Below are 26005 nucleotides of genomic sequence, written 5' to 3' on the forward strand. Positions count from 1 at the left end.
AAACCTGGAATTGAGATGGGGGTTTAAAGATTTATATACCAGTGAGGCAAGTCTTGCACCAGAAAAGACAAATATTGCAGAGTGAATTTTTGTGTGTGTGTGTGTGGGGGGGGGGGGGGGGGGGGAACTATGTTCACAGATAACATGGAAACTCATGGGACTGTTAATTTATTACTTTTTTTCATTGATAGATTTGTTTCTTTGTGTTCATTGTTGTTAAAGTTTGTAACAGTATCTGAGTAATAAATGTTTTATGTGAAAGTTGGACCTGGTGTTTTTCCCACATTTTTGACAAATAATCTTAAAATTACAGGTTCACAGAAATATCTTTGTCACAAAAAGCTGAATGCAGTAATAAGTAATATGTACATTGTTGAAGTGCCCATTGAAGTCTAAATAACGTTTTCCTTGCAGGCCTATATATTGCTCTTGTTTACATGACTGCTTTGTTGCACAACTGTGCAAGTTTAAAAATAACTTGCAGTGAGTCTAATTACAACAACAAATGATGAGGGGCCAGCAGACCAATTGCAAATCATGTGTGGGCCATGGTCTGTGCATCCCTCCTCTACAGCATGACTCCAAGGATCTGAGTGCCTATTGTACCACACAGGTAATTTGGACCCTCTCATCCAGAATTAGTAAAACTAAAGCTGCCATAAGCCAAAGAGCAGTTTCAAAACTTTACTAGGCAAGTTCCTATTGGAGGTGGAATGCCATTGCCTCTCTCCAACCTTTGAACTGACATACAAAGCCAGTTATAGGGTGACCTGCAGTTTAATATCAACTTTGAACCAAAGTGCTGTTTGGTATTTTACACATCAACATGCTGTTTGACATTTTTCACATTAACAAACAAAGTCACAGGTGAGAGAAGTGATGTATAAGAATCCTAGGACAGGTGAGAATCCTAGGAATGAAAAGGCACTGAACACCGGACCTTTGAATCAGTAGTTTGCCACCTGACTGCTGAAACACTCCATTGTTGCTTTCTCTGAGTTCTGGAGATGGAAATTTGCTCTCCATCACATCCTTCCATACTCTTTTAGTTAACTTCATTTAGTCCTCCATTAATTTTCCTTATATGCCCTTTGTTAGAAGTTTTTAAATATTATTCACATACTTGTCCTTTTCCCTCTATCTTTTCCTTTTTATCACCTTTTTCCTATTTCTTAGATGCATTATATTTTTCACTTTTCATTTTCTCTTACTCTTCTTATTCAGTTATCCTCCCTTTCTGTCCCTTTCAACATCTCTGAATTGATGCTGGCACCTTGCTTACTAATGTGATATCCATGACACATGGGTCTTTCTTGTCATAGGGTCAGAGAGATCTGCTGTGCCTCACTTGCCAATGTCCCCCTACTATTTCTTTTTTCTCCATGAAGAGAGAACATGTTGTGCCAAAAGTGAACAGTGTTGTGTTCTATTTTAAGTGTTTCTACTGGCAATACTGGGGGTTATACTTCCTGGAGGTACTTCCTGTTGTCACATTTTATGGCAGTTATTCAGTCACTTAATCACTTGGAATGTGTTCAGGTGCATCATTAGTTTGTGTTCACTGTTTTGTAAACATCAGTCTTTGTTGGCAGTGCATTTCTTTTCCTAATGTGCAATAGATGTCTAATACATTATCCAGATGAATGGTACTTACAGAAACACAATGGGCCTCAGCTTCAGAGATATCCTCGGTTACATTTGTAGACATTGTTATTTGCAAAATTTCACATATGCTTTTTATTACTGGAGAACTGTGGGTCATTTCTTGCTGTGATAGGTGCTCCTGCACAGATGTGAGCATTTGTGGCAACCACAAACGTAATGTGTTAAAACTGAAAATAGAAAAGTGTATGGATGACATCTCTGTCATACAATGAGATTATGAAATGTGGTCCTTAAACATTATTAAGTTAGCAGGAACATCATTATAGTCTTTGAAAAATAGTAAAACATTTCTAAGATATTATTAAGAAAGGTAAAAACTCCTTCCTGACTTGAAACTCTTTCAGAAATCCATCCATCTACTCATTCACATATTCATTCAATATTATGAAGGAGAAACCTAAGGGAATCTCAAATGAGCCAAAGAGTAGATTAACAATGATAATCAGGTGTTAGAAATTTCATTAATAACTCAAGATGATTCAACTATGATAGCTTAAAAATTTAAGTTTAACCCAATAACATTAGCAGTAAAGCCACTAATCTCATAAAAACATTTGCTTTTTAGTTGTATTGTTGTAATAATAGATCTTGGTTACACTGAACGTTACTATGTACTTTCTACACAGCTTATACGCATCATAAACTTCTGAATGTATATAATGAAATAATTTGTAGGAGTACCTAATGAGAAGTGGTTGTAATTTTCTTTTGAATTTGTAAAGACGGCCAGTTTGCAGCTCTATGCCTGATGGGAGGTCATTTGGAAGATTTGTACCAGAATACAGAACTGTCACATAAATTATTTTTGTGTCTTTCACTGTGTAAATAATTTATTAAAAATAAATATTAAACAGCAAATACACAGAGAGGGTAGTGAAATAATTCCAATAACTCTAAACAGTCCTCAAAAAGAGGACTGATTATCAAATCTACACAGTTTTCTTACTACTTGAATTACTGTATAAATACACTCCTGGAAATTGAAATAAGAACACCGTGAATTCATTGTCCCAGGAAGGGGAAACTTTATTGACACATTCCTGGGGTCAGATACATCACATGATCACACTGACAGAACCACAGGCACACAGACACAGGCAACAGAGCATGCACAATGTCGGCACTAGTACAGTGTATATCCACCTTTCGCAGCAATGCAGGCTGCTATTCTCCCATGGAAACGATCGTAGAGATGCTGGATGTAGTCCTGTGGAATGGCTTGCCGTGCCATTTCCACCTGGCGCCTCAGTTGGACCAGCGTTCGTGCTGGACGTGCAGACCGCATGAGACGACGCTTCATCCAGTCCCAAACATGCTCAATGGGGGACAGATCCGGAGATCTTGCTGGCCAGGGTAGTTGACTTACACCTTCTAGAGCACGTTGGGTGGCACGGGATACATGCGGACGTGCATTGTCCTGTTGGAACAGCAAGTTCCCTTGCCGGTCTAGGAATGGTAGAACGATGGGTTCGATGACGGTTTGGATGTACCGTGCACTATTCAGTGTCCCCTCGACGATCACCAGTGGTGTACGGCCAGTGTAGGAGATCGCTCCCCACACCATGATGCCGGGTGTTGGCCCTGTGTGCCTCGGTCGTATGCAGTCCTGATTGTGGCGCTCACCTGCACGGCGCCAAACACACATACGACCATCATTGGCACCAAGGCAGAAGCGACTCTCACCGCTGAAGACGACACGTCTCCATTCGTCCCTCCATTCACGCCTGTCGCGACACCACTGGAGGCGGGCTGCACAATGTTGGGGCGTGAGCGGAAGACGGCCTAACGGTGTGCGGGACCGTAGCCCAGCTTCATGGAGACAGTTGCAAATGGTCCTCGCCGATACCCCAGGAGCAACAGTGTCCCTAATTTGCTGGGAAGTGGTGGTGCGGTCCCCTACGGCACTGCGTAGGATCCTACGGTCTTGGCGTGCATCCGTGCGTCGCTGCGGTCCGGTCCCAGGTCGACGGGCACGTGCACCTTCCGCCGACCACTGGCGACAACATCGATGTACTGTGGAGACCTCACGCCCCACGTGTTGAGCAATTCGGCGGTACGTCCACCCGGCCTCCTGCATGCCCACTATACGCCCTCGCTCAAAGTCCGTCAACTGCACATACGGTTCACGTCCACGCTGTCGTGGCATGCTACCAGTGTTAAAGACTGCGATGGAGCTCCGTATGCCACGGCAAACTGGCTGACACTGACGGCGGCGGTGCACAAATGCTGCGCAGCTAGCGCCATTCGACGGCCAACACCGCGGTTCCTGGTGTGTCCACTGTGCTGTGCGTGTGATCATTGCTTGTACAGCCCTCTCGCAGTGTCCGGAGCAAGTATGGTGTGTCTGACACACCGGTGTCAATGTGTTCTTTTTTCCATTTCCAGGAGTGTAGTTTATTTAGTTTATCTGCATTGCACCAGAAGATAATTCTGTAAGATATCAGGAAGTAAAAGCACAAAAAAAGAAATTAACATCCATGTCCTCCAGTCTGCACCATCAGACATAGTCTTAAATGCAACTCATGGTACTGGACAGTCCTGGCTGTATTATAAGTAATTGAATTTGTAAAGGTAACAACTAACTGCATTGCTGAGGCATTGAACAGTCAACATGCAATAACCAAGAGTAAATATTGCTGAGTTACCAGTCCATCTTCATAATTAATCAATACAAAACATACATACAAACAGTGGATAATCCAGGATGGAATAATGACAATATTATGAGAAGGGTAGGTTGCTACTCACCATATAGTGGAGATGTGGAGTCGCAGACAAGCACAGCAAAAAGACTGCTAAACAAGTAAGCTTTCAGCCAAAATACCTCCTTCTAAAGTAGACAACACATACATATTCACACTGGTGCAACTCACGCACACGACCACCACTGTTTCTGGTCACTAAAGCTGGATTGCAAGCAACAGCACATGATTCTGCAATCTGGGGGTGGGGGACAGTAAAGTGCTGCTTGTAGGAGCACACAGGGGACAGTGTAGGGCAGCTAGGTCAAGTTGAGAGGCTAGACACAGGGGCCAGAAGTGCGGTGTGAGGATGGAGGGAAGGGAGTGGAAATAGAGAGAAGTAAAGAGACTGTGAGTGTGTTGGTGCAGTAGAAGGCTGTGTAGAGCTAGAGTGGGAGCATGAAAGGGGATTGGTTGGTGAAGGACAGTGACTAATGAAGCTTGAGGCCAGGGGAGTTATAGGAATGTAGGATATACAGCCGGGAGAGTTCCCTCCTGTGCAATTCAGGAAAGCTGGTGTTGGCAGCAAGGATTCAGATGGTGTAGGCTATGAAGCATTCATTGAGATAAGAATGTTGTGTTGGGCAGTGTGCTCAACAACTGAGTGGTCCAGCTGTCTCTTGGCTACAGTTTGTCAGTGATCATTCATGCGGACAGACAGCTTGTTGGTCTTCATGCTCATGTAGAATGCAGTACCAAAGGTTGTGGCTTAGCCCTGCCTTTGATGGGACAGGTGATGCTTGTTGCCAGACTGGAGTAGCTGGTGGTGGGAGGATGTATGGGGCAGGTCTTGTGTCTAGGTCTATTCCAAGGATATGAGCAATGAGGCAAGGGGTTGGGAACAGGCATGGATGAGGATATTGTTTAGGTTTGGTGAGCAATGGAATACCACTGTGGGAGGGGTGGGAAGGATAGTGGGTAGGATATTTTCCATTTCAGGGCATGATGAGAGCTACTCAAAACCCTGGCAGAGAGTATTATACAGTTGCTCCAGTCCTGGGCAGTATTGTGTCACAAAGGGAATGCTCCTTTATGGCTGGATGGCAGGACTTTGGGAGGTGACAGTTGGCTAGAGAGATAAGGAATAGGAGATTTTTTACTGTACAAAATTGGGAGGATAATTTTGATCTGTGAAGGCCACAGTGAGACCCTTGGTATATTTGGATAGGTACTGCTCATCACTACAGGTGTGACAGCCATGGGTGACTAGGCTGTATATAACAGACTTCTTGGTATGGAATGGGTGGCAGCTGTTGAATTGGAGGCAGTGCTGGCAGTTGGTAGGTTAGGTATGCATGGAGGTACTGATATGGCCATCTGTGAAGTGGATATCAACATCAAGGAAGCTGGGTTGGGTTGAAGAGGATCAGGTGGAGTGAATGGGGGAGCATGTGTTGAGATTCTAGAGGAATGTGGATGGAATGTCCTCACCTTCAATGTGGACCACAAAGATATTTTCAATGAATCTGGTTGTTCAGGAAAGTTTCCGCTAGATGGCCCTCGAACAGGTTTGCATAGGACGGGACCATGTGGGGCCCATTGCCGTACCATGGATTTGTTTGTAGGTGATGCCTTCAAATGAGAAGTTATTGTGGATGAGGATATAATTGATCATGGTGACCAGGAATGTGTCAGGCATTGCAAAACTGAGGAGGGGTTGGCGGAGGAAATGGTTGGTGTCTTTTTATAGAGGAGTGTAGGTTGTAGGTAATGGGCTGAAGGTGTTGGTCTGTGAGAACAGAGATCCTCCCATTGGAAGTACAGTAACTGGGCACAATAGGACATTCTGGTCACCATGACCAGTTATATCCTCACTCACAATTACTTCACCTTTGAAGGCATCCCCTAAACACAAACTTGTGGTATGGTAGTAAGCACTCACATGGCACCATCCTATGCCAACCTTTTCATGGGACATCTAGAAGAATCCTTACTAACTACTCAGAATCCCAAACCCCTCACCTGGTTCAAATTCACTGAGGACACCTTTGTGATCTCGATCAAAGTTGAGGACACCCTATCCACATTCCTCCAGAACTTCAACACCTTCTCCCCCATTTGCTTAATCTGGGCCTCCTCAATGCAACAAGCTATCTTTCACAATGTTGACCTCCACCTCAAAGGTGGTTACATCAGAACGTCAGTCCACAACAAACCTACCAACCACCAGCAATACCGCCAGTTCAACAGCTGCCACCCCCTTCCACACCAAGAAGTCCCTCCCATACAGCCTAGCCACCCATGCCCATAGCATCTCTATAATGATGAGGAGCCCCTCTCCAAATATGCCATGGGCCTCACTGGGGCCTTCACAGACTAAAATTACCCTCCAGACAGAAACAGACCTCCTACGCCTTATCTTTGTAGCCATCCTGTCACTTCCCAAGGTCCTACCATATGGCTATATATTGGCATTCACTTTGTGACTCCATACCATCCAGGACTGGAGCAATTGAATCACATTGTGGGCCAAGTTTTGACTACCTCTCATCATGCTCTGAAATGAGGAATATCCTACCTACTGTCCTTCCCACCCATCCAGCAGCAGTATTCCACCACCCAACGAACCTATACAATATCCATCCATTCCTTCTCCACTCCTGCTCCCAACCCCTTGCCTCATGGCTCATATCCCTGGAACAGGTCTAGATGCAAGACCTGCCCCATATGTCCTACTCCAGTCTGCTCACGAACATCACCAATCTCATCAAAGGCAGGGCAACTTGTGAAAGTAGTCAAGTGATTTAGAAGCTAAGCTGCAAGCATTGTTTTGGATTCTACTTGGCCATGACAGTCAACAAGCTGTCTGCCTGCATGAATGATCACCAATAAACTGAAGACAAGAGACAGCTGGACCACCCAGTTGCTAGGCATGCTACATATCGCAACATTCTTCACTTCAATGTCTGCTTCCCAGGCTGCACCACCTGGATCCTTGCTACCAGCGTTTCTGAAATGCTCAGGTGAGAACTCTAGCTGCAATATATCCCATGTTCCTGTAACCTGCCTGGTCTCATCCTTTGCTGGTCACTGTCCTTCACCCACTATTCCCTTCCCTGCTCCCCCTCTAGCTCTACACAGCCTTCTACTGCACCAACACACCCACAGTCTCTTTACTTCTCTCCTTTTCTGCTCCCTCCCCCCACCCACCCCCACTCCATCTCCACTCCTGCAGATAACATATAGCTGTCCTACGGTGTCCCAACCATGTACCTGTATCTTTGCACAAGCAGCACTTTACCATTCTCCACCCCTACCCTGCTATCCCTCTCCCTCCCCACTCCAACCTCCTCCTTACCCCCACCACCCAGGCTGCTTCTCTCATCATGTGCTGTTGCTCACAGTCCAGCCTCCTGAACATTGAAAGCAAGTCTGCCAATCTTTGCACCACTTTGAAACCTTATCAAGAACTGACTGAATAGTTATGCAGCTTCTTTTAGGTAGTACTTCATTATACAAGAAAGCCGCATCATCTTTAAAAAGGCTGATTTTACTATTGATATTGTCTGCAAGGTCATTAATATACAACATGAACAGCAACACCTTCAACCCATTACATGCAGTCTCCCATTCTTCATCAAAGACACCAACCACTTCTTCGAACGCCTGGAATCCTTACCCAATCTGTTACCCCTGGAAACCATCCTTGTAACCATTGATGCCACTTCCCTATACACAAATATCCCGCACATCCAGGGCCTTGCTGCAATGGAGCACTTCCTTTCATGCCGATCACCTGCCACCCTACCTAAAACCTCTTTCCTCATTACCTTAGCCAGCTTCATCCTAACTCACAACTTCTTCACTTTTGAAGGCCAGGCATACCAACAATTAAAGGTAACAGCCATGGGTACCAGGATGGCCCCCTCGTATGCCAACCTATTTATGGGTCGCTTAGAGGAAGCCTTTTTGGTTACCCAGGCCTGCCAACCCAAAGTTTGGTACAGATTTATTGATGTCATCTTCATGATCTGGACTCACAGTGAAGAAGAACTCCAGAATTTCCACTCCAACCTCAACTCCCTTGGTTCCATCAGATTCACCTGGTACTACTCCAAATCCCATGCCACTTTCCTCAACGTTGACCTCCATCTGTCAAATGGCCAGCTTCACACATCTGTCCACATCAAACCCACCAACAAGCAACAGTACCTCCATTAAGACAGCTGCCACCCATTCCATATCAAATGGTCCCTTCCATACAGCTTAGGTCTTCATGGCAAACGAATTTGCTCCAGTCCTGAATCCCTGAAACATTACACCAACAACCTGAAAACAGCTTATGCATCCCACAAGTACCCTCCTGACCTGGTACAGAAGCAAATAACCAGTGCCACTTCCTCATCCCCTCAAACCCAGAACCTCCCACAGAAGAACCCCAAAAGTGCCCCACGTGTGACAGGATACTTTCCGGGACTGGATCAGACTCTGAATGTGGCTCACCAGCAGGGATACGACTTCCTCAAATCCTGCCCTGAAATGAGATCCATCCTTCATGAAATACTCCCCACTCCACCAAGACTGTCTTTCCATTGTCCACCTAGCCTTTGTAACCTCTTGGTTCATCCCTATGAAATCCCCAAACCACCTTCCCTACCCTCTGACTCCTACCCTTGCAACCGCCCCCGGTGTAAAACCTGTCCCATGCACCCTCCCACCACCACCTACTCCAGTCCTGTAACCCGGAAGGTGTACACGATCAAAGGCAGAGCCACGCTTGAAAGCACCCACGTGATTAACCAACTGACCTGCCTACACTGTGAAGCCTTCTATGTGGGAATGACCAGCAACAAACTGTCCATTTGCATGAACGGACACAGGCAGACAGTGTTTGTTGGTAATGAGGATCACTCTGTGGCTAAACATGCCTTGGTACACGGCCAGCACATCTTGGCACAGTGTTACACCGTCCAGGTTGTAACAACAACGACTCTGTAATATTGTTCATATAAGTAATTCTTCCCATCTGATTTTTTGATAAACTTGTGTAATTGATGTTCTGATTTCAATTTTTTTTGTTTCATGCCATTGTGTTAAGAAAACTGTAAACAAGTTTCAATGTGAATATTAATATTTATGTCAAATGTCAAATAATATTGTAATAGAATTGAACTGTAACAAATGTTGAAACTGTTGTAAGATGTTTAAAATTGTAACTGTGCGTCTGGTCCATACGTAGGCATACTCCCTGTAAGGGAGTGGTAAAAGGTGGATGGCAGGCGAGCTTGGGAAAATGCGCACGGTCACTGCACGGCACAACGGGCTCAGTAGTTAGTTGGAGTTTGGCATTGGTTTGAGCAACACCTTCTGGAGCGAGGAGGCCCTCCTGGAAGACATAGCTTCACTGAGCCTCGGGTATGCCATTCCAATGTTCACACAGTATGGCAAAATTACATAGGCACTAAATGGAAAAGTATTGCGACACTAAGAAGAATTAAAGTGCCGATACGTCAAGAGCCATACCTGTTGTTGTATGTGTGCTCTGTGCCTCACCATCGTGCTGCCTGCCAACCGCCGCATCGATACTAGCAGGTTGAAACTTCTAGTATTGTATTAGTATGGATCAGAGAGTGAACTGTGTTTGCTTGGTGCAATAATAACCTAAATTTTATCAGAACTTTTCCATCATTTAATTATCCTCACAACTAAAGTAGACAGGGTCCTTTCCAAACGTTGTGCAATCCAAGTGTTCCGAAATGAAAATTAAAATTTGTGTTAATAATAATTATTTGCAGAAATAGCTCTGTTAGAATGGTGTTTAAAGAAATGTATTGTTAATGAACCAGTAAATGAATAACGAAGGTCTAACGAAGTTGAAAGATAACTTTAGTATTGATATAATAATGAAGTTTATTATTTTGAGACAGATTTAAAGGCATTTAAATGAGCAGTAAATAAGACGAAAAGAGTAGTAACTTATTTACTGGAAATCTTGAACGCATAATAAACTCAGTAATCAATTTTTAAATACAGTGATCGTAACAGTTTCAGGGCCCCCCTCATTCATTTGAATGCTGAAGTGTTCTAAATTGGTTTGACCATTAAAAGTTAAAGTCAATATAAAAGTCAAAATTTATCAGTGTTTTATCTTTATCAAAATTGACATTTTGTGTGTTCCACGAAAGTGCAATTTCTAGGGTAACCTAAGCCCGATTTTAATCAGATTAATAGACAGTATTAAGTTTTGTAGTATACATTATAGAGTAGTGTTATGTATTCATCCATATCAGTACATAACGTGAAACTATCAGTTCAATAGATTTTCTGGTTCTAAAATTAGACTATATTATACAGTGTTACAACTTGTTGTTTTGCATGAATATGTACCAACTTGTATAGGGAAGAAATTCAGTTAATACCTAATTAGGCTGGCAACCGTATAATTATCTAATTGGTAGCATCTTCTGGGTTGATTTTGATCCATCCTGACATGTAATTGCATTTCGAACTTACTTGACGGATCATTGTTATTACAGAGTGGATGTAAGTCTGATTTGCCACCATTCAGGTACACGCGGTTGATAACTATACGAAAATCCTTTCTCATATGGTGAATCCTGCTCACTTACCGCAGCGCAGACTTTAACGAGTACTGTGTCAGGGATTACAGGGTTATCTGGATACTTCCCACTGACACCAACATATCAGAACTCCGGAGATGGAAACTTGCCCTTCAATATATCCTCTCTTCCCGTTACCCACCAGGCCTCAACCTCTGTTAATTTCAAGTTGCCGCCCCTCGTACATCACTTGTCACTGAACAACATCTTTGCCTCTGTACTTCTGCCTCGACTGACATCTCTGCCCAAACTCTTTGCCTTTACATATGTCTGCCTGTGTCTGTATATGTGGAGATGGATATGTGTGTGTGTGTGTGTGTGTGTGTGTGTGTGTGTGTGTGTGTGTGTGCATGAGTGTATACCTGTCCCTTTTTCCCCCTAAGGTAAGTCTTTTCGCTCCTGGGATTGGAATGACTCCTTACCCTCTCCCGTAAAACCCACATCCTTTTGTCTTTCCCTCTCCTTCCCTCTTTCCTGATGAAGCAACTGTGGGTTGCGAAAGCTTGAAATTTTGTGTGTGTGTTTGTGTGTTTTTTATTGTGTCTATCTACCAGCACTTTCTCGTTTGGTAAGTCACAGCATCTTATATATAGAGTGAAACATTCCACGTGGGAAAAATATATCTAAAAACAAAGATTCTGTAACTTACCAAACGAAAGTGTTGGTACATTGATAGAGACAATAACAAACACAAACACACACACACAAAATTCAAGCTTTCGCAACCCATAGTTGCTTCATCAGAAAAGAGGGAAGGAGAGGGAAACACACACACACACACACACACACACACACACACATCCATCCACACATATACAGACACAAGCAGACATATATAAAGGCAAAGAGTTTGGGCAGAGATGTCAGTCGAGGCGGAAGTACAGAGGCAAAGATGTTGTTGAATGACAGGTGAGGTATGAGTGGCGGCAACTTGAAATTAGCAGAGTTTGAGGCCTGGTGGGTAACGGGAAGAGAGGATATATTGAAGGGCAAGTTTCCATCTCCGGAGTTCTGATAGGTTGGTGTTAGTGGGAAGTATCCAGATAACCCGGATGGAGATTTTTAAACATACAATTTCACTTAGTGTATGATCATTAATATCTTTGAAGTTGCACAGTATGGGTCTGGTATATGTGTGGATGGATATGTGTGTGTGTGCAAGTGTGTACCTGTCCTTTTTTCCCCCTAAGGTAAGTCTTTCTGCTCGCGGGATTGGAATGACTCCTTACCCTCTCCCTTAAAACCCATATCCTTTCGTCTTTCGTCTTTCCCTCTCCTTCCCTCTTTCCTGATGATGCAACCGTGGGTTGCGAAAGCTTGAAATTTTGTGTGTGTGTTTGTGTGTTTTTTTATTGTGTCTATCTACCAGTGCTTTCCTGTTTGGTATGATTTTTAGACATACAATTTCACTTAGTGTATGATCATTAATGTCTTTGAAGTTGCACAGTATGGGTCTGTGCAAGATTACTACAAGATGATGAGATATAATTGCTGCCTAGTGCTTAGCTTAGGAGGCAGACTTATTTGTCTTGCTGAGAGAGAGAGAGGGGGGGGGGGGGGGGGAGGGAGAGGGAGAGGAGTCCTGGGATGAAATGGAAGATTAGAATTTAATGTCCTGTTGACAATGAGGTTATTAGAGATGGACTACAAACTCGGGTTATGGATGGGTGGTGTAGGAAATTGCCTGAGCCCTATTTCAAAGGAATCATCCTGGCTTTATCCTTAAGTGATTTAGGGAAATTATGGAAAACATAAATCTGGATAGCTAACTGGGGATTTGAACTGTCATTCTCCCAACTGTGAGTCAAGTGAGCTAGCCACTGTGCCACCTCACTCAGTCATACCGAGAGGAGAGGGAGCGATCTGTCGTGGGGGTGAAGGGAGACAAAGTTGCAGGATGTGGTGTCAGAGTATGTAATAGGTCAAAGATATTATGCTGATAAGCACTGTGCCAACTTCAGTCCTGCAATGATGAGAACAAAGTAAGAAAGAAAAAGTAACAGGAGAAGAACTGAAATGAATAGTGCAATAAGAATTTTGAAGAAAAGGAAATGGGGAAACCTCATATAGAGGACTGAGAGAGGAAGAGGAGAACAAACATGAGGAATTAAAAACAATAAGAAAATTAAATATAAATGCAAATAAGTGTGACCAGTTACTTCTGAAATACTTGTTTATATCCATAAACTAAATTTTGAGTCTTTTGATAATCTTAATGCAGAAATTACATATAGATTTCCATAGTGTGAAGCTGGGTACTGGCTATGTGACAAAAAGATAGGAAACACATTAATGTATCACCATAACTGATTTCTATGTGGCAAGTTGTGTCAAAAGGCAGATTTTTTTCATTAAATTGACAGTAGAGATGGAATTGTAGATATCCACTTGGTAGTTGCAAGTCATGTCACAAGATGATTTTCTTCATTTACTATGCCAGTGTGGGTGATATTTAGTAAATATCCACTGGGCAACTGCCAGACAGATATGAACTACAATACCACTACAGTTAGTAAAGAAATTCATCTCCTGACACAACTTGCCATTTAACTACACTACTCTGTAAAACTTAAGGATGAGGTAGATAAAGTAACAAATCATATTAACTACTCTGTGAAATAACATATTAAATACTCTGTGGAAATGAATGAAAGTGTGGGAGCATGTAGCCAGAGGTTGCCCATTCATGCACAGAAAGATGGATGTTACAAGACGTGAGGTCAGTGTGACTAAAGCGCCAAATGCGGCTGGCCCTGCAACATGAAGCAGTTGGAGGAATGGGAAAAAACAACATGTGTCAATCACTGAGGAGTTGCACTTGTGCAATGTTATTCATTACAGTGTGGCACAGAGGCAACATTTGTGTGATTTCACACGGGGAAGCATCACTGAGAAACTGGGAGCAGAATAGTGTGATAAGTGCAGCCCAGGGGTTTGGTATTGCTCACAGCATTGTTTCATGTATTTGGGGAGCATTCTGAACACCAAGCACTGTTACCTGGAGGAGAGGATGTCGTTGACCTTCCTCAACTATGACAGCAGATAATGACTACATTGTGCAGGACGCAATAAGGGACCCATGTGAAACAGTGGCTGCAATTGCAACCACATTTAACAGGATGGCACTGTTTGCATTGGTGGCAAGAGTGTAGGGACGGGACCAATGAGGAGTGGGATCATGTGCTCTTCTCAGATAAGAGCAGATTAACTTGGAGTAGTGATTCTGGATACACACTCATATGCTGAGGGGTGGGAGCAGGTAATGCATCCAGGAACATTGTCAAATATGTTCATTTGGTGGTCCAGGTGTTATGTTTTGGGGAGGCATAATGTCACATGGACATTCTGATCTTCAAATCTTGAAAAACAGTGGTTAAATGTTGTAACACTGCACTCCTTCCCCTTGAGCATCTTCCCAGTGGTGCATTCAGCCCTGACTTGACTTTTATGGAAGATAACATGTGACCGTGTTGAACACTGCAGTTAAAGGACCTTTAGGAACAAAGAGATATCCAGATAAAAGATTGGCCTGCCTATTCCCCTGCCTTAAATCTTATCAAGCAAGTTTGAAATGCATTGGGGAGATGTACTGCAGCATGTCTTACATTCGCCAATGGCCATCCAGCTGCTGTCAACTGCAGTGGTGGAGGAATGGACTGTCCTACCACAAGAACTGCTTACCAACCTTGTGGCCAGGGTGGGATCATATTGCAGAGCTTGCACTGCTGCTCATAGTGATCACACATATATTAAGAACCATAGCTCACCTTTCATAATGTCTGAGAAATCATCATAAATTGTGGTGACTTCAGTGTAATTATAGTGTTTGAATAAAAGTATCACTTCATCTTATTGTATATCTATTCCAAGTACCTTCTATACTATATTATAGCAGTTCTTTCTATGTATGGTCCTAGTTTCATTGTACACTGACACACCATGCGAAAGTTACGGTACTTTCATTATGCCTATGAAGATGAGCCTGAAAAGGCTTGATAACTAATATATGGAAATAAACAAATATTTGAATAGTTACTGGTCACAGTTGTGTGTATTTATATTCAATTAATACACAATCATGTGTCTAAGACAGTAGTAGTGATGGAGGCATTCAAAGACTGGGTGGTACTGGGTGACAAGTGGAGGGCTTCTGAGATTTTGGATGTTGTAGCTGTATCAGTCAGAAAGTGAGAGGAGGATAATACCTGGGAGATATGTTTATGAATAAGATCTGTGGGATAGTTACAGGACAAGCTGTTTGTGTAGATATTGCGATTAAGGCTTTAACTATTTGCTGTGTAAGAATGCTACCAAGCTAGAGCACATAGGATTACAAGATTATAACGATTATGCTTCAGGACAGATAAAAGTGACAGATTTGTAATATTTTTGACTGTATAAGGAGATGTGTAGTACATAACAACAATTCTCTTTGTTCCTAAACTTGTAAACAATACAATTATAAATGGTAATGGAAAGTCCTTGAAAATATCAGTTCTTTAAATTACAAGTGTTAATTCATGCTTATTCATATAAAATAGTATACCTTCTTCATTTCATTTACTCACCAGTAAACCATCACTCTTGAGTGTTTAAAGAATTGAACTCCTGTGTTTAAAAGAGCTTCAAACGTCTGATTACAAATGAGTTAATTTGTTAAATATTTTATGTTAATAAGGGAAGTCATAAAAATTTAGAAAGGTTGGAAACGATGTTTAAACTTTGCAGGGAGTCGATAAGTGTTCTCCTTATTGAAGAGCTAAATGTGATTAGTCTTGAGTAATTTGCCCTCCTTTTGAAGCAAAAGCTACATCTTAATGTTTATGACACCACATCTCCTGAACTGCAAGTCATACAATGATATAATTTTCCTCATAAATTCTGTGGTATATGTGAATATGTATGTGATTTGTATTGTAAATACATTTAGTAGAAAAGAAATAGTATATTAAAAAGTCATGCCTGATGCTGAAGTTCGACTGCATGAACAGCAAAAATATAAAACAATATTGCAGTGCCTGCATTGTAAAGAAGGACAATGCAAAGGCATGGATGCACGTCTGAAGGAACAAACACTGCAGCGACTACAGCCATTATGAAATACAGGAAATGTATTTACAGTCACAAAATCATCTGCTGTATAAGACAATGAGGACAATGAAAATTTGTGCTGGACTGGAACTGAACTCGGAAATACTGCTTACATGAACAGTCATCTTAACCACTTTGGCTACCCATGGCCAGACCAAAAGTTCCATTTGTTACTGTTCATGCATCACAAACTGTACTAGTGAAGCCATTATGAAATACAAGGAATGTATTTGCAATTGTAAATACAAGCAATCATCAGCTGTATAAAGGAATGACGGCAATGAAAATTTGTACTGGACAAGGACACAAACTCAGATGTGCATGCATGTCCAAACGAATATTGCATTGTTCTTCTTAACAACATGAGCATTGAAAAATCATATTTATCTGCCAACAACAGGCATCAACCTTCAAATAAAATGTCCATCCCTGTATGGGAATTACATAATGTGTTTATGAAAACAGGTTATGAAGCTGGAATGATGACATATGGAAGTTAGGGTCTGGCCATGAGTTGTGCACAGATAGCCAAAGCGGCTGAGCCAACCACTCACTTAAAGCAAGAAATTCAGGTCTGAGTCCTGGTCTGCCACAAATTTTCATTGCTTTCATTCCCTTGTGCAGCTGATAGTTGTACATATTCACAACTGTGAGTAAATTTCATGAAAATGTAATAAATATGTTAAATTCAGAACTAAAGTGACATTAATGAAACAAGTTAAATTTATTCGTTATGTTCTGTTCATTATGTTGTAGTTACATAAGCATTTTGGGTAAGCTGTATTTTATGTAATATAACTTATTTTTCCCTAGATACGTAAGAAAGGACTTCTATATCTTAAGACATATTGACCTAGTTTTGATAAAATTTGTAATAATTACCCATATAAAGTTGTAAATTGCATCATAAATGTAACAGCTGTATTTTTGCTGTGAGGCGGAATGAACAGAGGCTTTGCTTGTTGCCAACAAATTTTCATGATGGATAACAGACCTTTCTTGAAGTTTATGCTGCTAATTGGTGGCTGAGATGGATGTATTTGATTTGAAATGCACCTGATCTGTAATTTAAATAATTGCTTTAAAACACTGGCACTTACTGTGTGGGCAATTTTTAGAAATAAAAATAAACACTTACTGCATACATGTCTGGGTTATTTCCTGTATTATGGCTGTAAATTATTTTGAAAGTTTTGAGAGCCTCATCATTTTGGTCACTTGCCATAAGGAATCTGGGACTCTCCATGCATTTGTAGATCAAACAAGCTGTTGTAAAGCTTGGTACTGAGCTCAATGCCATAAATAATCTCCAAGATGAGATTGGAATTTTTCTGTCAAAAACTGTTATCGACCATTCCAAAGGTAATATCAGCCATGCAATTCCTGTATTAGCGAACATCAGTTATAAAGAAAGTAAAAACTTACAGTTATCATTTTTGAAACATTATTTGCTAATAACCTAAATTTGATAGTGAAGTCTTTGCAATCTGAAACTTCTATGAATGGTATTTTGAAACTGAGGTTTAAATTACATTATCATTTAATGTGAAAGATTACATCAATTGGAATATGTTACCTTTCATTTTTAAAAATCAACTGTATGAAGAAGGTTTTGATATGCTGCCTGTAACATATATGCAATAGTTCTGGAAGAGTGAGGAGTTATGAGGTCAAGGAATAGGAATGACAAACTCCAATCAAGTATGCTGGTCACCGGCCGGGATTCGAACCGGGTAGCGATAACCACATCATCTTGAGGGTAACTGAAATTTTTTTAATATCCATTGCATTAATTGTGATGAGAGCAAATATCTAGGTTAAACAACAAAATACAATTTTCAATTTATTGCATTTTACGCCTAATTTAGCAAATGTATATTATTACAAAATGCTATAAGTAATTTCCAAGATGGGAATGGATTTACCACTGAATATTTCTGGTAACAATTCTAAATGTAATATCAGTCATATAGTTCCTAATTTAGTAACAATAGTAAAAAGTTTTAACTTTTGAATGTTATTATTTTGTAACTACTGATATTTTTATTGAAGTCCTTCCAGATTTAAAACTACAGAAAATGGTATTGCAAAATAGGTTTATCCTGGAACATGACTTGATTCCAAAGCTTACATAGATTGGAAGACTTTTACCTTTTTTAAAAAAACAATAGTATGTAGAATGTTTTGATATGATGATTAACATTCATGCAATTGTTTTGGATGCATGAGGAGCTATTAGGTCAAGGAATAGGAAAGAAACTCCAATCAAGTATGTTGGTCACCGGCCGGGATTCGAACCGGTAGCGATAACCACATCACCACATCTTGAGGTAACTGAAATTAATTTAATGTACATTGCATTAATTGTGATAAGAATGAATACTCAAGTTAAATGACAGAAATGTAATTTTCCATATACTGCATCTTTCTTAGTTCAGTAAGTATAGGTACCTGGTATCACAATATTAGCAAGTGACATAAAAATACCAGCCAACATCATTTGTTTTCCTCTATATTTAACACTGTGGAACTCTGCTTCATATGTTCTTTGAACAGAAAGAGGTCCGCACATTCTGGAATGAAAAGACATTTTTACATTAAAAGAAAATAATAGTTATTAACATGTTCTTTTCAATAATTCCTGATTTGACATCATTCACTGATCCTCAGGTGATAGTATAATCTAGTTGGCTGTATTCCTGTCTTTACAATAATGGGTCACTGGTGAAGCAATTATCCAGTATTGGCATAGACTTTTCTGCTTACCGAGACACATCAATTAGGACTACATTGTTCCTTTCAAAATAATAATTTACTTGATTTGTGGCCTGGTGAGCCATTAGTGCCACAGAAGCTGGTCACTCAAAGTACGAAGCAAGAGGTGCTGCTGACTGTCCATAAGCTTTATTTCATGAGTACATCTTTATTCTTCATCAGTAGGATGATGTAAAGCATGAACTGCGAAGGAAACTCAGCTGTAAAACTCAATGCCACTCATGGCTATTCATAGTAGCCATGGTTACAATTGCTGTTTCTGAGCACTTTGACTGGTCCAACAATAATTTTTTCTTGTTTTGAGTTAGAACAGAAAACAACTGTAGGATATCTATATCAGCACATTACAGTATATTATGTCTGAAACTGTCCCCTGAGTATGATATAACAGAAAATTAGAATTTGCTTAATGTGTTATGTATTATACTCCAGTTTTTATGACTGACAAATTGCTTTGGCAGAGGCAGTGTTGCAAACATGCAGCCAGTCATGCTTCACAAGGGTGCACATACTTCTAAACAGGCAACACGGTGAGTATGTGGCAGCTGGCCCTACTATTTGAATCACTGAAACATCAGTCATAATGTAATTTTAATCAGAGTATATTTGACCAAGTAATTATTTTGACCCACTTTTGCCGTAAAACTCTTCTTTCCTGTCAGTGAACAGATAATTATCTTTTTATAGTATATAGTATAGATATTAGGTAAGCTGTGTTAAGCAATCAGTATAACAAGAAAGCAGCAGCTTTCAAGTAATTCCATTGTTCACTTATAAATATTTTAATATATGAAGAGTATATTTACTGCTCTCATTAGAAATAATGAACACAGAGTAGAAATGCTAATTAATTGTTGTAGCAAACAGCATTTCTGCAAGGAGGAGGAACAAACTCAGTACCATGGCTACATCTACATTCTCACAGCTATCACCACCAACTGTGACGTCTGGCCATGTTAATCTTCAAATTGTCTTTACCTCAGCTCTTTAGTGCCACTATTTCACCTTAACTGACAAACAAAAAGACAGTTTCATATCTACATAAAGTGAAGTAACACATTTAATGTATGAACAGGTAGATGTTTTTAAATCATTGGCATTTCTATGTATTGTTGAGGATACACTTTCAAAATAATTTTATTTGTGACTTGGAGAAACAAGTTGCTTGGTTGTTACTGCAAAAGAAGAAATATCATGAATACGAGCCATTAGATAATGTAATGTACAGAAGCTATCCTTCATTCTGTGGTCCACAGAACTTACTGTATGTGTAAAAGTGATAATCTTTTGTCTTGTCATTAACTCACTTAATGGATTTGGCTTACATGTATAATAAACTACTGACACTGTGAGTGTCAGCTTTTCACACTATGCACAAATACAAATAGTGAAAAAAGTAAATACCTGAACAGACCACATTCATTTGCATTCCATTCAGAGGAGGCAAAGTATAATGCAGCAATTCAAGATGAGTCAGAAGATTTTTGAGGCTGATAATATTAACTTTTTAATATTCTTTCATTATTAATTAAAGGAAAATCAATAGCTGAACTTGGTTAGTGTGGAGATAGTTACAAATGGCTAAATGGTAAACTACCCAACAACTAATACACAGGTCATAAAATATAATGTTTAATTCACCCTTATCTTAAAATATAGATGTAGCTTTTTATTCTGAATGAGGTGAACAAGGGGAATTTTTATCCAATTGCATAGACACAGTGACCATCTTTTGTCTCAAATGTTAGGTAAACAGAGACTCTATACATACACAGGTGTATTTCTTGGACAAAGTACAGTATCAAGATGTGTAGACAAGTATCCATGTTTTTTCCTCCAAGGAAAAATGATCTTTGCTGAATATTTGCTCTGAATATCAGATTAAAAACGGTAAGAATTGTATAAAAAAGGAAAAAAAGAGAGAGCTATAGAGTGAAACAAAAATATATGTCAAAACATGTGATTTGCTGTAGAATCTTATTGTTTAAGTTGCAAGGAGCATTCATGTTGAAATAGCAGTGTTATTATTCTACCATTTTGTTATCTAGTTTATGAAATATAAAACAATTTCATCTAATTTTTCTCAATATTGTGAGGAGGTTTCAAATTCTGTGGCTATGATGATGAATTGTGGCTTGAGTAACATATGGAAAACTGTGGAGAGGCTTGGAATTTAACCTAGGACAGTGCTACATACTTCGGTGGTTATGAATTTTATCCACCATCTCTTGTTCCCCTGCCACCAAAACATATGTGATGAATGTTTTTTCATCATCAGGAGTCAATCAGCAATCTCTGTTAAAAACATTGGTGGAGAAACAGAGGGTGTGAAGTGTTAGAGGTCAAATGATGTTGAGGTAGTTGGTAATAAGAATCCTAAAATTATTGGCAAAAGGGCCATATTACACTACAGGAGCATGTACAAAGGAAATATGAACTATTAGATATCTATTGCTGGAGATGCTGACATCACTGTTTTAATAAAATTTTGTAACACTGAAAGTATAGTAGCAAAGAGAGAAGTTAATTCTACTTATAATGAAAAACACTATTTCTATTACATGTCTTAGAGGGAAGCAACATAGAGAAGAGAGAGGGAGAAACGGAGGCAGAAAGAAATCAGCAGAGGTAGAAGGAGAAAAAAAAAAACAATTCCCTGGTCTGGATTAAAAAGGGAGGAACTGGAAAATGAAAGGTCGAGGAAGAGAGAGAGAAAAAAAATGGAGAGTATACAGAGAAACTTATGGATGGGAGAGGGAGAAGGAAATTTGGAGGTGAAATGGGAGGGTGATGTCTGGGAAAAAGAGTAGAAAGAAAGTAAATGGGGGCCTTGGGTGAAGCTATAATAAAATGGAGTACAACAGCTAACAAGCAGAAATTGGAAAATGATCAAAACTTGGAGTTATGTTGTTTGGAAGGAGACTGCAGTGAACAGTGTAACACCAAAATTGTACTCTAAAATGGGAAGTTTGAATTCCAGTAACTGACTGAAACAGAAAAATAAAGTTAACTCATAGGTGACCCCAAATAATTTATCTTTCAGTTTTATCTCTGTAAGTCATTCCTGCCTTCTTTGTCTTACCATTAGTATAGCATCCTGTTGACCCATCCAGTGAGAGAGTGATCTTAAAAGAATGTAGTTTTAGAGAAAAGGAATAATCTAACAAGGAACATGGTATGAGTAAAATATGAAAAAAGTGAACATTTAGTATTGTCAGTCAATGACATTGCATTCATATAATACAGATTTTAGTGTCCATTTCATATAAATGTTTTTGTTCCAATTTATTTGAGGGTTGTCCAGAAAGTAATGCACCACATTTTTTTTCTCAGCTGAAAATGATGCTACAAATGTGAAACATTATGTATGTATTATTTGAAGTCTCCTGAGTGAGCATGCCAAGTTTCACTTCTGACAGATAGCATAGCTGCAGGACAGTTTCAAAATGGTGTCTGTAGGTGATGTATGTTACAAGTGCAGTGCTGTCATTGAATTCCTCGCTGCAGAGAAAGAAACTTTGGAAAATATTCACAAATGCTTTTGCAAAGTCTATGGAGCATCTGCTGTTGACAGAAGTTCCATGCTGGGCATGGAGGGTAACATCATCAGAAGGCAGTTTGGTGGACGTTCATGATTTGCAGCACAGCTGTCAATGTTGCAGCAAGCTGATGTTGTCAGTCATGAGGACAGATGCATTATGACTTGGCAGTTGGCAGACATTTTGAGGGTGATGAGGAGGTGATTGACACAGTGAAGAACTGGTTCCACCACCAGGACAAGGATTGGTACCACCAGGGCATACACATCCTTGTTTCACGCTGGAGGAAGGCCATAGAACAGGATGAAGATTATGTGGAAAAATAGGTTGGGTAGATAAAACACCATTCTTATGTGCATGTAATTCTCATTTTGTTAAAAAAAAAGAATTGTTGAAGAAAAAAACAATGCCGTGCCTTACTTTCTGCACAACCCTTGTACTTCCAAAAGATTGTTACAGTGGCCTTAGTAGAGCAGCTTGTTGTCAGATCTTTCATTAAACGAAATTTTCATTCTTTAGGTGCCATTGGAAGTCAATACTCAACATAATTCCAAGTTTTTCAGGTATCTCAAGAAACTAAAACAAGCCGTCTCAAATTGCTGTGGCACCATTAATGAATTATAACTAATTAAAACTAGCCTTACATATTTTTACTTACATTACTCCATTCAGCAATTTAAATGCAAAAAGAAACCAATAACTTTGAGCAAAGCTTCCAGTCAAGTTACATACTCCATCAAATAAGTAACCAAATACTAGAAGCCTACGTCTGCCAACTGTGTCTGATAAAAATCCCCACACGTATGCACTCAGAATCATTCCTGAAAAATAAATTCAGGAACAGACTGAGCATGTATTTAGAATGCCAACTTAGCACACAAATTAATTAATCCTTTTTTACCATGAATTAACACTAAAATTCATTCTCTGTATTTATTCATTCACCTTTGTAATTTCCTTATACCTCAAAACAATGGAATATCCAGGATGAAATAATGGCAATATAATGCCCTCAGGGGCCAGAGACAGTGGTCAAGTGTGTGTGGGTTGTTCTAGTGTCAATGTGTGTTTGTTTTCTACCTTAGAAGAAGGCCTTTGGCCGAAAGTTCAGATGGATAGCAGCCTTTTTGTTGTGCCTGTCTGCAACTCAACATCTTCATATGTAGAGCTTCATAATATTTCTGTGTATCTCATCTACAAGAGGAACTGGTAGGGATGTGGGATTAGGAAGTGGTATATGAGAAAATACTGACTTGTTTATCTGAACAGAGCTTGTTAGATCCCTCTGAGAGAAATGTTCATAAAGGATTCTCCACAGAGAAGTCATAAAAGACCTCACAAATGAAGTACTGGCAGATCTAAATAATAAAAATTGTCTTACTTGTATTTTATGTGATCTTGTCAAAGCAATGAAATTTTACTTTGCAAACTTAAGTTTGAGGCAGTAAGGGCATGCCTCTTCCAAGGATGGAGTCATGTCTGCATAATAGGGAGCAGCAGAAGGTCACATTGACAGTGTTATAGGAATATCACTAAATTCAGAATTAGGAGACATAACACAGATTTCCGGTTCCATTCACAACCGGATCCCATTCTTAATCTAAATAGATCAAATTCCAGTATCTCTGTCATGTAGTTAAAGACAGTCTGATATTTGCTGATGACATGGATACTAATCAAGGGTTCTAACTCACTGTTGCAAGACACTGCCCAGACAATAGCTGCAAAGGCCTACCAGTAGTTCACAGTTAACTGTTAAGTTTTAATCCAAAAGGAAGTCATATTACGCAATTTCAGACAGGCAAAAAAGTCCTTTGGTACCAGAAGAAAATTGTCATACACTAATTGAAACATAGTATGTAAAATTCTTTGAGGCTTATCTAGATAATAAGCTGGCATGGAGTAAAGACATAAACTAATCAAGAAGTTCAGTTTACATGTTTTGCACTTAGAAGTATCTCTCATTATGTTGACATAAAGACAAGGATATTGGTTTATTGTTTATATTTTCATTCCCTGTTGCCTTACAGTATTATTATTTGGGGGCAGTGCGTCCAAAGTAAATTAAATATTTACTCCACAGTCATGAAAAGCAATAATTGTATAAAGCTGTAAACAGTCCATCTTGCAGAGGCCTCTTTTACAATCTTGGAATTCTTATACTCACTTCCCAGTACATTTATTGCTTAATGGTATTTTTCCAGAAAATAAAAACCAAGTTGAAAAACTATATAAATTCAAAAGATCTCATTAACCACTTTATCTAGAAATTATCTGTTTATCTAAGATAAAAGGATTGAAAATTTATTTTATCTGCATGTCAAGCAACATTGTAAAGCTGCATGACTTATAATAATGTGTTGTAAGCTAATCTCTGTTTAAGGTGTTGGTAATTTTTTTCCTTGAAAAAAATGGAAAATATTAATGTAAATAACATTCTAGCAGTAAGAGACGAAAAGCAACTATTTGATACAACTGAGAAAGCAGATGCTTGCTTTGAAGCAGGAGTTTTCTACCAATTTACTTAGCTTCATTTAGTTGGTGAAAGTACAAATAGTACCAAGCAATAAAGTGATAATTATTATTAAGAGGGGTGACCAGGGTTGGTCGGCCTGAAGAGCTAGTTGATACACAGATTGTATTTCCTCCCACCGTGGAGTTGGAGTGTTGTCATCATGCTTGTGTGGAGTGTATGTAAAGGTGCACCACCTCCATAACTTCAGTCTAATTGGAAGTATCGGAAAGGAAGAACCCTGTTTCATAATTTTTCTGACTGGTGAGTAAATTTTTTTTCCAATTTTTTTCCCCCTTCTGGTGAACCGATAGATCGAATTGAGGCACACTGAGGGCAGTTTTTAAAAGAGTGATTAACCATGGTTGCAAGCATCATTGGTTGTTGATTTTTGGGATTGTGTGGAATCCATTTAATTTCTGATATTGGGTATTGGGCCAGCTGGTATACCTATGACAACTCACACCACACCTATGCCAACTAACCCCTCCATTATTGTTCATTAATAAAGAACCAGTTTTTGTAAAAATTGAATAAATACACATCACCCTAAAGAAGCTCACTCTTTACTCACAGCTGAGCCAACACAGCAATACAACTATCATTGAAAAAGAAGGTTTACTGCTATTCTAACAGACAGTCCCATCAAAGATGGGTCCATCAAAGATGATGAAAGGGCAAATAAGAAGAAAAAGCCATGTACATACAAGAAGGGTGACTTGGCTAAGGCTGACAAGTAGAAGAAGAAAAACTTCCCAGAAACCATTGATTTGAGTTTTCTTCTACAGATTATGATGACAACATGTCGGACATTAGCTGTGACAGAAGTGACAACAGCTTGGCCTTACTTAATCTTCCAGCAATCACGGTGGCATATAGAGTGTTCCAAATGCAAATTAAGTTTAATTTTTGCAATTTTAGATTCTTATGTTTTGTCTGAGCAAACAGTTGTTCCTTCATTGTTTCTTTGGCTATTACACTGATAGGTTGCATCTATTGTCCAATGCCTGTAGTGTGTCTATGAAAAGTTTAAATGTTCATGTGTCATGTTTGACATACAAAACACCCTGCATGTCTGGTAATGTATGTAAAATTTCTTCCGTTTTGTTGTCCTACATTCTC

General features: G+C 39.7%; 1 protein-coding gene across 1 annotated transcript in view; it reads right to left on the minus strand.

Moving 5' to 3' along the window:
- Positions 1-26005, minus strand: part of LOC126088273 (synaptic vesicle glycoprotein 2B-like) — a 75965-nt gene that overhangs the window by 12780 nt on the left and 37180 nt on the right. Inside the window, exons 3-7 of the mRNA XM_049906403.1 lie at positions 23030-23192; positions 18509-18630; positions 17196-17440; positions 16940-17118; positions 1655-1832 (exon numbers count right to left, since the gene is read on the minus strand). Of these exons, the coding sequence (XP_049762360.1) occupies positions 1655-1832; positions 16940-17118; positions 17196-17440; positions 18509-18630; positions 23030-23192 (887 nt within the window). The remainder of the gene's footprint in view (positions 1-1654; positions 1833-16939; positions 17119-17195; positions 17441-18508; positions 18631-23029; positions 23193-26005) is intronic.

The sequence above is a fragment of the Schistocerca cancellata genome, chromosome 6 (assembly GCF_023864275.1).
Source record: "Schistocerca cancellata isolate TAMUIC-IGC-003103 chromosome 6, iqSchCanc2.1, whole genome shotgun sequence".
Classification (NCBI taxonomy): Eukaryota; Metazoa; Arthropoda; class Insecta; order Orthoptera; family Acrididae; genus Schistocerca; species Schistocerca cancellata.